The sequence below is a fragment of the Clytia hemisphaerica genome, unplaced genomic scaffold, assembly GCF_902728285.1.
Source record: "Clytia hemisphaerica strain Z4C2 unplaced genomic scaffold, Clytia hemisphaerica genome assembly, whole genome shotgun sequence".
In the NCBI taxonomy this organism is placed as follows: Eukaryota; Metazoa; Cnidaria; class Hydrozoa; order Leptothecata; family Clytiidae; genus Clytia; species Clytia hemisphaerica.
In genome coordinates, this window is record NW_027103974.1 from 1,669,940 (window position 1) to 1,684,529 (window position 14,590).

General features: G+C 35.8%; 2 protein-coding genes across 2 annotated transcripts; one reads left to right on the forward strand and one right to left on the reverse strand.

Moving 5' to 3' along the window:
• Positions 1-3,992: 3,992 nt before the first annotated feature.
• LOC136810692 (uncharacterized) lies at positions 3,993-6,296 on the reverse strand. Its single transcript, XM_067067266.1, has 6 exons — positions 5,741-6,296; positions 5,206-5,497; positions 4,742-5,015; positions 4,463-4,563; positions 4,297-4,369; positions 3,993-4,135 (listed from the first exon to the last, which is right to left on the reverse strand). Exons 1-4 carry the CDS (start codon positions 5,923-5,925, stop codon positions 4,535-4,537), a joined length of 780 nt encoding a protein of 259 aa, XP_066923367.1. The 5' UTR covers positions 5,926-6,296; the 3' UTR covers positions 3,993-4,135; positions 4,297-4,369; positions 4,463-4,534.
• Positions 6,297-9,847: 3,551 nt separating this feature from the next.
• On the forward strand, positions 9,848-12,451 carry LOC136810693 (uncharacterized). The gene is made up of 4 exons (XM_067067267.1): positions 9,848-10,029; positions 10,417-10,540; positions 11,265-11,408; positions 11,632-12,451. Exons 1-4 carry the CDS (start codon positions 9,872-9,874, stop codon positions 12,031-12,033), a joined length of 828 nt encoding a protein of 275 aa, XP_066923368.1. The 5' UTR covers positions 9,848-9,871; the 3' UTR covers positions 12,034-12,451.
• The last annotated feature ends 2,139 nt before the right edge of the window (positions 12,452-14,590 follow it).

Consider the following 14,590-nt stretch of genomic DNA (forward strand, 5'->3'; position numbering starts at 1 on the left):
GATAAATTTTGGCGGGGGTTAAATTTGGCGAATTTGGCGAATTGTGCCAAAATTCGGCAATTCGCCAAATTAAATCCCCGCCAAATTTAACAAAAAGAGAATTATGTGAAAAATCACAACTTTTTAGTATATTTTTGGGTAATTTTCACCCATTTCAGTGTAACAAAATTTCGCAATTCGCCAAATAAAATCCCCGCCAAATTTTATCCACTTAAAGGTAGTTGCGACTTGAAAACCAGTTTTTGCCGAGAAAGAGTTAATTTTCTTTTGAGCTTTGAAGGGCTTAGGGGCCTGTTGGCTTAAAGACCCTTAAAAAGTCAAAATTTTAAGCTTCTTTTTGACAAAAACGATCTCACCATCTGATAAAGCTTTAAGAGTAGGTTACCAAAATACTTCAGGCGTACAAACTTTCGCGAGTGTAGAAATTATGCAAAAGTCCATCAATTGTGGTTTGAGTACATTTGAACGATAAAAACACTGGTTTTATTCACCGAAAACTTGATTTTTTTACTAAATGCTTCTTTTTGTTTGCGAAAGCCTAAAGTAGGGTCATTTGTCTGATTTGACCGGCTTAGTCCCCGGAAAAGGACTTATACATTTTTGGACCTACCACGGAGGTCCTTTAATTGAACTTTTATTCGTTTGTCTGTTACTAGCTTTTCTCGGGATTGGCCCATTATTTTTTTGGACCTACCCCGGTGGAGGTCCTATAAATTAACCTCTGAGTTCATGGTCCGTCGGTCCGTTTGTCCGTCCGTTCGTTACCAACTTTTCTCGAGATTGGCTCTTTCATTCGTTATGATTTTTTGCACAAAGATGCATAACTATAAATCCTCGAATGTGACGGAGCTCGATTTTTGGAGAAAAAAAATTTGGGCAAATTTTGGCCAAAAAACGGCTAAAAAAAGGGTATTTTGGACTTTGTGAAAATTGGATCATTAATTTTTCTGATTTTTTGCATGAAAGTTGGTAAATGATGGCGCATGCACATTTTCAAAAAACGCATATTTATCTACAAGAATCACTATTAATAAGCATACATCAATGTTCTTAGTCAAATTACTGAATTTTTTGATATGTTTTTTTTGCTCACGAAGTCTTGAATATAAAAAAATATTTCAAGAGCATGAAATTTTGGTTTCTAAACGTTTTTTTTAAAGAAACCAAACGACTAATTTTAATAGATCGTCACTATTTGTGTTCTGAATGATTGTTTAATGGTCACGCTCAAGTAGATATCAATTATACCGGGTGCACCAAAAAAAAGTATACAGGTTTGTCGAGATAATGTGAGCTTCAAGATTTAAATTTTTTGTTCATTCTCTTTTTATTGTATAGAGAATGCTCTAACTTGAATTTTGAGCTATCATACATTAAGTTTGAAAAAGTAGTTCGAAAGTTATTTCCAAAAAACTGACTTTTTTTCCATGTCGAAATTTCAAAAAATCGTTGTATACTTTTTTTTGGTGCACCCGGTATATGTGTTAAATGTTTAATCAGGTAGGTCCATAAAAGTATTACTTGTTTTAATGGAAAGATAGAAACAAGGGCTAATAAAAGTCAACGAACGGACTAACGTAAAAATGAGTTTAAAAGATATTTAAGAAGGCAGGAATGACCGAATGTAAATATGATATAGCGCTTAATGCCACATTTTGGGCAAATTGAAAAAAAAAAATGCCATCAGTGTTTTAAACTCTTTTCCAGTACACTATGAATATATCAGGCCTTTTTCTCGATTTCATTAGAATCATGAAATGCAAATATATTTAATGAAGCAAATGTTGATTATCCCAAATAAGAATATAAAAGTTATCCGAATTTAGTACTTCAAAAACTTGTTTCCTTTCAAAACAGAAAAGGAGGGGAAACGGTTTTCATCGTCGGAAAAGTTTTAACCATGAAGTCAAGAATTGCAATAATTGTGCTCTTGCTTTCAATTACCACAACTCAATTTAACCAGTTCATTATTGTAGTGGCGGAAGATAACTATCCGATGCCGGTTTCGTCAGATCTTAATTTTTAATTATAAGTAAAATAATTGTATGACAACGCAGGTATAAAAGACAGAAAAAAATTGTTTTAAGAGGAACGACTTATACTCGAGATATTAACCCTTGAAAACCCTGTTTTTCAGCCAGAAACAGCTGTTTTGTCCAGTTTTTGCGCTATTTGAAGCTCAATATCTCGAGTTAGGTACTGAAATCACCTATACTTGTAATATATCCTATATCCTAATTTTTTGAAAGCTTTCCAAAATATACAACAGGTCTCCATTTTCTCAAGCTAAAATTTTCATTAATTTTTAACCCTGTGATTTTTGCCTGAGACCGTCATATTTGTCCGAAAATCACACCAAAGTGTCCGAGAAAAAAATTGGGATCATATGCAGTTGACGGTATCCTTGGGTAAATTGTGGACCAGTGGGTTTCACTGGTCCATTTGTAATCCAAATAACTTATTTTGACCAAAATTTTATTTTACAGGCCAGACTACCACTGGTCCACTATTTGCCCAAAATCCTCGACTGGTCCACTATTTGCCCAAAATCCTCGACTGGTCCAATAAAATCCTCGACTGGTCCACATGTCACTGGTCCACTATTTGCCCCAAATCCTCAACTGGTCCACTATTTACCCAAAATATGTCAGTGGTCCACTATTTACCCAAAATATGTCACTGGTCCACTATTTACCCAAATTGTCTCACTAGTCCACTATTTGCCAAAATTTTACTAGTCTGACTGTGGTCCACTATTAACCAAATATGTCACTGGTCCACTATTTACCCAAATTGTCTCACATCCTTCCTCTTTACCCAAATTGCACGGTCCTATTTTACCCAAAATTACTGGTCCACTGGTCCACTATTTACCCAAATGTCTCACTAACATTTACCCCAATTGTCTCACTGGTCCACTATTTACCCAAAATGTCTCATTGTCCACTATTTACCCCAACTTGCACTACAAAGCCTCGACTAGTCCGCTATTTGCCCCAAATCCTCGAAATCCTCGACTGGTCCACTATTTACCTAAAATATGTCACTGATCCACTATTTACCCAAAATAAGTCACTGGTCCATTATTTACCGAAAATATGTCACTGGTCCACTATTTACCCAAATTGTCTCACTGGTCCACTATTTACCCAAAATACGTCACTGGTCCACTATTTACCCAAATTGTCTCACTAATACCCAAAGTATAAGCATATCTAGGCGTATGCCAAAAACTCTTGAAGCTTTCTGAGCCTGATTTAAGGAGACTGATTCTTTGTAATTTTTATCCTAAGTAATTTGGGCCAACATGCAGTGGCTTAGAATTGAGTAGGTTTTATTGTCCGTATACTTATACAATAATGCTTCGTTGAAAGGCCAAAAGAGTTCGAAAATTTGATGTTTAAAAATAGTCGTTTTTATACTGGTGTTGAAGGTCTATTAATCGACATCGTATTTCAGTTTTGGGCAATGCATCATGGTATTGGAAGAGGGATAGGAAAAAAAAAAACCCGCGGGAAGATATGCTTTTCTCGTAACTCTAACAAATAATTTTTCCCTTATCTTCATTTTTGGCATCTGGACAGGTAACATAAGCCAAAGAACCAAATATTTATGAAACGCAACATTGTCTTTCTGATTACAATAATAAAAAGAAAGTACAAACTTCTGAAACTTGAATTGTATCCCGGGGGGGGGGGTACTACCCTTGTCGACCGACGGGGGTGCTCCGCTGACGTTCGAAAAATGGACCCTACGTGGGACTCGAAATTTGCGAAAAAAGTGACCCTGAATGGGACTGAAATTCCAAAATTTTCTCAAATTTTCTCCTTTTTCCCCAAATTTTCCAAAAATAGGCACCCTACGGGGGACTGATTTTTCTATTTTGGTGTTTTTGCGACCCTACCTGGGACTCGTGGAGGTCAAAAAAGGTACCCTGACCAGCGGAGCATCCCCGTAACCATCTTGCCCTAGTACCCCCCCCCCGGGAATTGTATATAGGTTTAGCTATTTACATGTGTACGATAATGTGACATATATGATCAAAGCTTATAAAGTATGTAATGTGACAAAAACTAATAAATAAAAAGTAACAAAAGATCGGTTAAGTTTGTAAGCAGCCAAGGAGATGAATCATCTGAAAATGTAGAAAATAAAACTGTTACAACAGAAAAATTTGAGCTTTGGGAAAATGCAATAATTCTCAAATACTGCACATGGAAAACGTGGTAAAAACCCATATTCTCTAAACAATCTCAAAATTTAAGAATGTGAATGTTAGAAATCTACTGCTTTTACCTTCTATAGTGGATAGTCGATGTTGATAGCTTGGATGATATTGTCCAAAGGGGCATCTAAACCATACCAATCACTAGAGAAGAAAAACAAATAACATCACTTATTCATCTATTTAGTACAATAAATGCTAGCAAATTGTTCAAAAGATTGAGCAAATTCAACTTACCGCCATATAAATTCCTTCAAATAACTGGTCAGATCCACTCTTCTAACCCCTTTCATTGATTTAATTCCATGCTTAAATCTGTTCCAGTAGGACTCGATGTTCTTAAAAGAGAAGAGTTGTTAAAAATGTACTTTAAGCTTCAAAGACATATTTTCAAAAAAGTACCGTAAAAAAGATATTTTCCGCTTCGTCGACTTAAAATTTTTCCCTTCAAATTATTGCGTTATATTTAATCAAGTTGAACCATAAACGTTAATCAAGCGTAAACTAATAACAAACCTGTGTGTGTGCTCCAGTATTTGGGTCCACAAAATGATACCTTCACACGATCATGCTGGATACAGTTTGGGACATACAGTGCCAGGTTATTGTATGCAGCCCAGGAGTCCGAATGAATGGTGCTGTTTGCTGCCAAATTTCTATTGATCACACCGGTCAATGTTGCACGGTCTCTCCTTTGTACTATTTCCATGTACCCGCGGGCAGGAGCAAATTGGGTGTCCACCATTCCAAATACCCAAACTGGCTGTTGGGCTGCTCTTCCTACACCATTCTGTAGGTAACAAAAAAAATAACGAAAACAAAGTACAGAAGGGGCTAAGTTGAAAAATTGAAGATTTACTACTCAATTGTCATTATTACTATTAGTACTATTCCTCCATACAGAAACATTACAAATTTCATCTCGACCTTGCGTACTTTTTGTCGAAGCAACTAAGTATAGGTAAAAATCTTAGACTCACTCTTTGTCTGTGATGCATCATTGTTTCATCAATCTGTACAACGAAACCACCCCCTCCAACAACAATTGGATTCCGCTGTAGATGATTACCACAAACTGTACGTAGTGACTGACATACAGCAAGAACAGTTTTTAAAGGCAAATCAGTCATCGTCTCGATTTTTGTAACACCTATGTTGTTGGACCAATAATAAATTACCATAAACAATCTTCCCAACCGTATCTTCGGCCACTGTGCAAAAAATGATCCATCGCGCAAACTAAGAGTTCTTTGACAAGGTCGAGGGCATCTCCTAGACATGAATTAAAACAAACAATTTACAGTGAAACCTTTTAAATTTCTTTTTCTAAGAACAAATTTTCAAAATACTTTTGGTTAAGAATAAAGTTGAAAATTTTTGTGAGTCAAAACCAGTGCATCTGCCAAATCATATAGCAACCTTTTACCCCGCCAAAGCCTAATATCCATCCTTCCTATCAAATCTTTAAAATAGCACAAGTGGAAAAATAAAACTCAACCTTGCAGAAATTCTTACCATTTGTGACCATCAAGAACATCACGATAAGCAGATATTGCCATCGGTTGGTTACAAAATCGCCAAATTTTATTGACAGCAATCACTCCTTGACCTTGCAGGAAATGTTTTATCGGCATTATATCGTTACCATGAAGAACAGGACCCCATGTATTTATGAATTGCCGTTGACGAGCAGCAGCCATTGTTGTAAAAGTTGATAAAATGAGCTCAACAGTTGAAGCGTCGAGCAAAGAAGACAATTCGGAGAATTCTTTTGTGAAAGATCAAAAGGTTTCAACATTGGACGGCTAAGCGCGCGGCACTCCTGATGTTTCAAACATCAATCAATCAAGTGATAATTATTGATCACTTCTTTAACGAATTTGGTTTAATCAACACCTCTGAAAAAGGACATGTTTGTTTGTGTTTGAAATTTACTTCCACAATTATAGAGATAATTACTTTATCTAAATTAATCAAACAGATCCCAGGTGATTTCCTTAGGTGAAAATAAAAATGTGTGAGAAAATCTTTGAAAATTACAAAATTCAAGATTAGCCTTTTATGATTTTAATTTTCGGTTTCTTTAATAGGTACGCTAATCTTGTTTTGCCTAGGCTCCTTCTACCATTTACTTTAACTAGATTATCCAGGTGTTTCAATTTTTCCCCTGAACTTCTTTTATTCGGAATTGAATAATCAAGACATGAAAAATGACTATAATCAAATCTGTTTCAATGAATAGTCTAAAATGTATCGGAAATGGTACGTAAGCGTTTAGCTAAGATTTGATATGAACTGTGACAAAAGTAGCGTAATTTGACAAAACGATGTTGTATATTGACATAGATATTGACAGAATCGTAAAATAAAAATCCTGAAAATGTGACTGGATATAAGTTGACACCGATACAGAAGCTAGTGAAGCTCTGATTTTTTCGCCTACTTGCATTTAAATTAGTGTTCAGAGAAGCCCCCCCCCCACGATTGGCGTGGCATGATCAAGCGTTTTACAGCGTAAAAGCGTGAAAATTCAAAGAATTCGGCGTGATGGCGTTAAATGGAGTCGTGGCGTGATCGTGAAATCGAGAAATATAAGGCGTGATCAACCTCGGTCCCAGGGCTGTTGTCTCGCTTTTTTGATAAACTGATGGACGCGAGAAACGTCATTTGGCGTCTATCAATATAAAAAAGCTAATGGTCATGGGATCGAAGTTGAGGCGTGATGGCATAAAACTTACCGTTCAGCGTGATCGTGAAAAATGATACCATAGGTCATATGGCCTGATACTAAACCTTTTCATAATAGACTTTCGCTGCAATACAATTAGAGACCATTTTCTTTGTCGGCCTTCTTAGATTACAAATCGCTCAAGCCTTCTCACCTTTCAGTTATTATCGCTAGAGCTCGAGAAAATTATAACTTCATCTTGATTTTACTTGACTTCTGACAGTTTTACAAGAACCAATTTAATATCATTGCGTTAAGAATTTCTTTTGCTATAGATTGGTAAAAATATTGCTCCTTTATCCTTAAAATTGAACTAGTAATCGGCAAAAAAAGAAAAACAAATTTTCATTTTTATCGTCAAGCCATTTGTATGGCGAGCCGTCTTTTCTGGACTTTCATTTAATGACCTAATCAACGTTTTTACAATAGAATTTTCTATGGAAGTGATCGTTGAACTTTAACTAATCAGAAAAGCTGTTTTCCATCTCTTTACATTGCTCTGACTGGTTATAGCTCAAAAGGCACTGTTCTTTTGAAAAGCTGAGGGTCACGCGGTACAAAAAGTTTTGTCTGAAAGAAATTTTTAGACCCGTGATCGACGATTAACTTGAAATTTGAAGTCCAAAAATATTAGTACTTCAAAAATGAGTTTGCCATCAAAGATGGTGAAATTTTCATCCGACACGCTAAAGCTCTGAAGGTGGTGAAAATTTTTAACATCTGGAAGGTTTAGATTACGGAATTCTGCGAGACCGCGTCAACAATTTTGCAGCGGGAGGTCTGGTAACCCAGCCCTTGTTTTCGGGGATTGTCGGGTCAAAACGAAATATTTTTAGCTTTACGCGCAAAGGTAGTTGAACCCGACTGGGGATACGACACTTCAAAGGCCTAGTATCATTCCTCTCCGATGGGAAATTTGGGCGGCCGCCAATCCTACCATCAGAATATCAAATAAATCGAAGGGTTGAAATAAAAATATTAGGATAAAATTCTAATGTGTTAGAACCGGTTCAGCTACTTCCGCAGAGAGACCGGCTTTTCAGTTAATAACCTTTTAATATCAAAAAATACCGAACGTTGATCCGTATGAGATTAAACACGAATATAACTTTTAAAAAAAACACAATTTTTCCTTCACTCTCAGGGCACACTTTACAATAGAATTTCATTTAATATTTTACAAAAGGAGCGGATAAACTGTAAGACGGAGAGTTTGTTTATCTAATCTTACAATAAGAGCCAATCAGAAGATAGAAAAAAGACAAAATAAAAAAATTCTAAATAATGTTTTGATATTATCAGAGGAATGATATTATGTTCTGTGTGTATATTTTTGATATGAAACGGAATTAAGTCAACGACGAATAATTATGCAAATTATGTGAGTTTACGTTATCCCTCGCCGCGAAATTTGAATTGTCGTTGTTGTCAGTTGATAAGCTACCGAGTTTACTGTCCCTAAGCTAGTTATTCAGTCACAACTTAACCATCAGATTTATCCAAGTGACTGAATCAAACTAGCTTAGATTTCTAGGCTACACGCGCCCTTCATACTAAACCTTTTCATAATAGACTTTCGCTGCAATACAATTAGAGACCATTTTCTTCGTCGGCCTTCTTAGATTACAAATCGCTCAAGCCTTCTCACCTTTCAGTTATTATTGCTAGAGCTCGAGAAAATTATAACTTCATCTTGATTTTACTTGACTTCTGACAGTTTTACAAGAACCAATTTAATATCATTGCGTTAAGAATTTCTTTTGCTATAGATTGGTAAAAATATTGCTCCTTTATCCTTAAAATTGAACTAGTAATCGGCAAAAAAGGAAAAACAAATTTTCATTTTTATCGTCAAACCATTTGTATGGCGAGCCGTCTTTTCTGGACTTTCATTTAATGACCTAATCAACGTTTTTACAATATAATTTTCTATAGAAGTGATCGTTGAACTTTAAGTAATCAGAAAAGCTGTTTTCCATCTCTTTACATTCCTCTGACTGGTTATAGCTCAAAAGGCACTGTTCTTTTAAAAAGCTGAGGGTCACGCGGTACAAAAAGTTTTGTCTGAAAGAAATTTTTAGACCCGTGATCGACGATCAACTTGAAATTTGAAGTCCAAAAATATTAGTACTTCAAAAATGAGTTTGCCATCAAAGATTTATCTGGCACCCAGATGGTAAAATTTTCATCCGACACTCTCGACAAGCTCTGAAGGTGGTGAAAATTTTTAACATCTGGAAGGTTTAGATTACGGAATTCTGCGAGACCGCGTCAACAATTTTGCAGCGGGAGGTCTGGTAACCCAGCCCTTATTTTCAGGGATTGTCGGGTCCAAACGAAATATTTTTAGCTTTAAGCGCAAAGGTAGTTGAACCCGACTGGGGATACAACACTTCAAAGGCCTAGTATCATTCCTCTCCGATGGAAAATTTGGGCGGCCGCCAATCCTACCATCAGAATATCAAATAAATCGAAGGGTTGAAATAAAAATATTAGGATAAAATTTTAGTGTGTTAGAACCCGTTCAGCTACTTCCGCAGAGAGACCGGCTTTTCAGTTAATAAACTTTTAATATCAAAGAATACCGAACGTTGATCCGTATGAGATTGAGAGATTAATTATCCTCTTCACAATGGAACACCTTCTTTGTTATTCAAAATAAAACACCTGATATTAATTATAGTTAGTACTAATATCTCCTAATTATACATTATAGAGGTGTGAATTTTAGAAATTGATCAGTTATTTTGAGTTATTAATTAAAGCAATTTTTAAAATTCTATTATGAAAATAAGAAAAGCGAACAATTTTTATAATAACCCCCCGACCGTTTTTTTGTATATAAATCCTAACCGTTGGTTTGACAATTTTATTTGTCGAGCTAGCTGTACCTGCGAGTAAAAGATATCACAGTGATCATGAATTTTCAACAACTCGTTCAACTTGGAGATCAGGAAGTTATTTTAACACGAGAACTTATGGATATAGGCCTTCTTTCCAGAAGACGAAGGTGCATAAACCAAAATAGACACGAAGAAGAAATAATAATGCGTATAGATGATCATCTCAAACAATGGTAATTATTTTTACTTGCTTAGTGAGATTGGATTAGATTAGCTACAAAAAATAATTTTGAAATCGATTTTATTCTATTTTTTGGACCAAAAGTGCCTCCAATCGCGAATTTAAATGCCACGAAATTCCATTTTGAAGGCCAGAGCCGCGAAATTGAATGTTGCAAAAATATCGTCCCTTAAGTATACTATTTCAATTAATTTAATGGGATGAAATTTAGCGGAGAGTAAGTTTTGGGAGCACTAAATCTTTTAACTTTTTGATCGAACGTCAAATCAACTTTTATAATGCGGGGTTGTACTGTCCTAGCTAGTTTCACTTTAATTCTCGATTTATATTTTTTCAACTTTTGAGAATGTCTGCCAATTGGTCCTCTTGTTTTTTGCAGGAGATGTCCAAGATGTACGAACAAGATTTCTGTGAAGTCTTTATCCTTCTTTGCAGACTCCAATCTTTCTCTCGTCACCTGGATTGAAGTTATAAATCATTGGGTTCTCCAACATTCACTAGCTGTAAGTTAGTTAATTTCTCTATAGGGTCGTATTTGACAAATTAGAGCTTGACGCATGCCCATTTCCCGGGGGGGGGGGGGGGGGTACTTAGGCAAAATGGGTGCCGGGTATGTGCGAGCCATAAGGGTACCTTTTTTCATTCCTCAAAAGTCTCTCAAAGGGGTACAAATTCAAAAGTTAGTCTCTGAAAGGGTCCCAAAATCACAAAAATCAAAAATTTCTCTCTCAAAGGGTCACGATTTCCAAGAATTTTGACCAAAATTTGGTGAAAATCAAACCAAAATTTGGAAAAAATTGACCAAAATTTAGGAAAAAGTCTCTCAAAGGGTCCCAAAATCACCAAAATTTTGTCTCTCAAAGGGTCGATTTTCGATTTTCGGCTCGGACATACCCGTCACCTCGCAAACCTAGTACCCCCCCCGGGCCCATTTCTATGGTTACATGTCTATTTCTTTTGAAAGGCGGGGGGCATTCGAGGAAAACTTGAAGTATGTATTACATGCTAGATTTTGCTGGGTTTTGAACCAAACCTAAGAATACCGTAAGAATATTTTAGGATGATTTTTTGTAAAAGGTTAAGAATATTCATGATGAATTAAAAAAACACCGATTCTTATAAAAAAAGCGTGTAAGAGCCTGAGGTTTTTTAAGTTGAAAACAATGAATTGGAATGAAACTACCAAAAAAGATATTATACTGGTTCTTAAAAAAATATTTTTTACAGGATATAAAGCGAACCACGAATTTGAGCAAAACCACCATTGGTCAAATGTTGAAAAGCCTGAGAGAGCAGTGCCAAGGTTATTTACAAGATTTCCCAATTGAAGTAGGAGGACCTGGTATTCAAGTAAAGATTGAAATGATAAAGGTATTGAAATACAGTACCGTTTTGTATAGATGGAACTGAATTTGAAGAAAACGTTTCAGAGGCGATCTGGCAATTCACCTTTAGGATTTATCACACTTTTAATTCTATTTTAGTAAGAGTTTTTCTTAACTTCAGTGGAGAGTTAACTAGTGTGACATATCCCATCAGTATAACTTGCTTTTTTTTTCTATGATGAGAATATCATTCAATTTGTTTTTTATAGAAATGTCCTACAAACAACTGCGGAGGGATCGTCCTGGTTAAAGAACAGGGCAAAAATTATGGATATTTGTTACACAACCGAGACCAGAGATATGTTGTTGGACAAGGAGCGGAAAACACAGCCCCGGTGAGGGAAGGAAGTATGGTGTTTGCACGACAATTATTCAATTTGAAAGCAAACATTGCGCATAGTGATGCCATGGAGCTATTCCAAGGCAATGACGAGCCGAACGGTCATGCAACCAATTGGCTCAAAGAGAGGAGGGGTATTCCCTGTAGTAAGGTTGGTGGTTTTGTAAATGAATATAACATGAGATACTTTATCAATCAGTCGGAAGAGGGATTCGCCGATCGATTTATGCGATGCGTCGTGAGATCATACGAGGACATACTACATTTTTAGTCTTTTTGTCTTTATGTTTATTCCCTTTGTACATAGTCTAACAAAAGTTTTATTATCAAACATGTTTAAAGCCATCATCAGCTCGATAGATCTCTACAGAATATAAAAACGACGTTTTTTGCCTAAAAGTCCAAAAGATTCAATAATCACTGTTTTGCTTTGCTACATTGAACTTGAATTAATTTGGTCATAATCGCATGACTACGCTTCAATAGGATTTTTATATGAAAATGATGTGTGGACAGAGTTGGTCTTATTATGTTTGTACATTTTTTATTCAGTCTTCTTTAGTTTTATTGTTTAAAAAAGAAAATCATGTTACTTCGTATTTTCAAAAATCAATTTCTCCTAATTTCATTCTTCTGTTTCACAATGACAAAATATCGTGAGCCTTTTTGCAAAATTTTGACTAAAAACTAATTTAGGCTGTTATGAAAAGCTTGCTTTGACTTCGACCATTTTTGCAAAGAAACTATTTAACCTTTGGGGAATTTGGTTATCCAACTTTATACTAACTATAATGAGTAGAGGTCGTGAATTAAAACACTCAATACAAACACACAAAACACTCTTAATAGTTTAAGCCAATTCAGATTAAAATTCGATAGCGTAATATAAAAGCGTTTAAAGTGTATCTCCTACTGAAATTTTCCTAATTGCTCAGTATAAAAATAAATCTAGCTCAACTGAAGTTGAGAATAACTAAACATAAGTGGAAGGTATAAACGCTGGACCAGTGAGGGTTTTGGGTGAATCGTGTACCAGTGGGCAAATAGTGGACCAGTCGAGGCTTTGGGGCAAATAGTGGACCAGTGACATATTTTGGGTAAATAGTGGACCAGTGACATATTTTGGGTAAATAGTGGACCAGTGACATATTTTGGGTAAATAGTGCACCAGTCGAGGATTTTGGGTAAATAGTGGACCAGTGACATATTTTGGGTAAATAGTGGACCAGTGACATATTTCGGGTAAACGATAGACCAGTGAGATATTTGGGCAAATAGTGGACCAGTGAGACAATTTGGGTAAATAGTGGACCAGTGACATATTTTGGGTAAATAGTGGACCAGTGAGACATTTTGGGTAAATAGTGGACCAGTGACATATTTTGGGTAAACGATGGACCAGTGACATATTTTGGGTAAACGATGGACCAGTGAGACATTTTGGGTAAATAGTGGACCAGTGACATATTTTGGGTAAATAGTGGACCAGTCGAGGATGTTGGGTAAATAGTGGACCAGTCGAGGATTTGGGGCAAATAGTGGACCAGTGAGACAATTTGGGTAAATAGTGGACGAGTGAGACAATTTGGGTAAATAGTGGACCAGTGACATATTTTGGGTAAATAGTGGACCAGTGACATATTTTGGGTAAATAGTGGACCAGTCGAGGATTTGGGGTAAATAGTGGACTAGTCGAGGATTTGGGGCAAATAGTGGACCAGTCGAGAATTTGGGGCAAATAGTGGACTAGTCGAGGATTTGGGGCAAATAGTGGACCAGTCGAGAATTTTGGGTAAATAGTGGACCAGTCGAGGATTTGGGGCAAATAGTGGACCAGTCGAGAATTTTGGGTAAATAGTGGACCAGTCGAGGATTTTGGGCAAATAGTGGACCAGTGGTAGTCTGGTCTGTAAAATAAAATTTTGGTCAAAATAAGTTATTTGGATTAAAAATGGACCAGTGAAACCCACTGGTCCACAATTCAACCAAGGATACCGTCAACTGCATATGATCCCCTGTCTCAATCCAATGCATTTGGTTGGTTTAATCGGAGAAACGTTTTTTTAAATAAAGAAAGCAAAAAGGTTACAAGATATTCAATTCAAAGCATGGGCAAAAAAGTTTATGTTGTGATTTGATTTGATTGTTGAGGTTAAAATATATACACGCATACTTTACATTGATTACAGGAATACAAAAGAAGGAATTAAAATTATGTGATTACTAAAACCTGTAAATGTATAATTAGAATAATTAACATAATATATGCATGGATCGTGCATCGTGCATCGTGAATCGTTGGATCGCGCATCGTAAATTACACAAACCGAAAATAAAGTGAAGAGAAAAAAAGGGAGAAAATATTTTCATGTCTTCAAAACGCTATAAGACAAAAAGTTGAAATTTTCAAATTAGGTCGAATTGGGCATGCTGATTATTTTAAAGGTATTTTCGAGTAATTTTGAGGTATATCATAGTATAAGATATACTATGGGTATATACAGTAAATATTAAGTATTACTAGGTAGTAAGTATTATAAGTAGTAGGTATTAGGCGTTTTAGACCTGCCCGTTTTTAAAAGACTTTTTTTGAAAAGAAAGTTGCAAATGAAAAATTAAAAAAGCAAAAACAAAACAAAGGGAAAAAGGAATCTTGAAACAAAATATTCAATTCAATCTATTTTCTACTCTTTCAATATCGATTATGATGTATATTAAAATAATTTGAGGTGTTGGAATTTATTGTTGTCCGTTTGTTTGTTGGCAGTTTCGAATGCCACTTACAAAACTTGGGTTTTGGGTCAATTCACAATTGTCGGTTGTTCCCC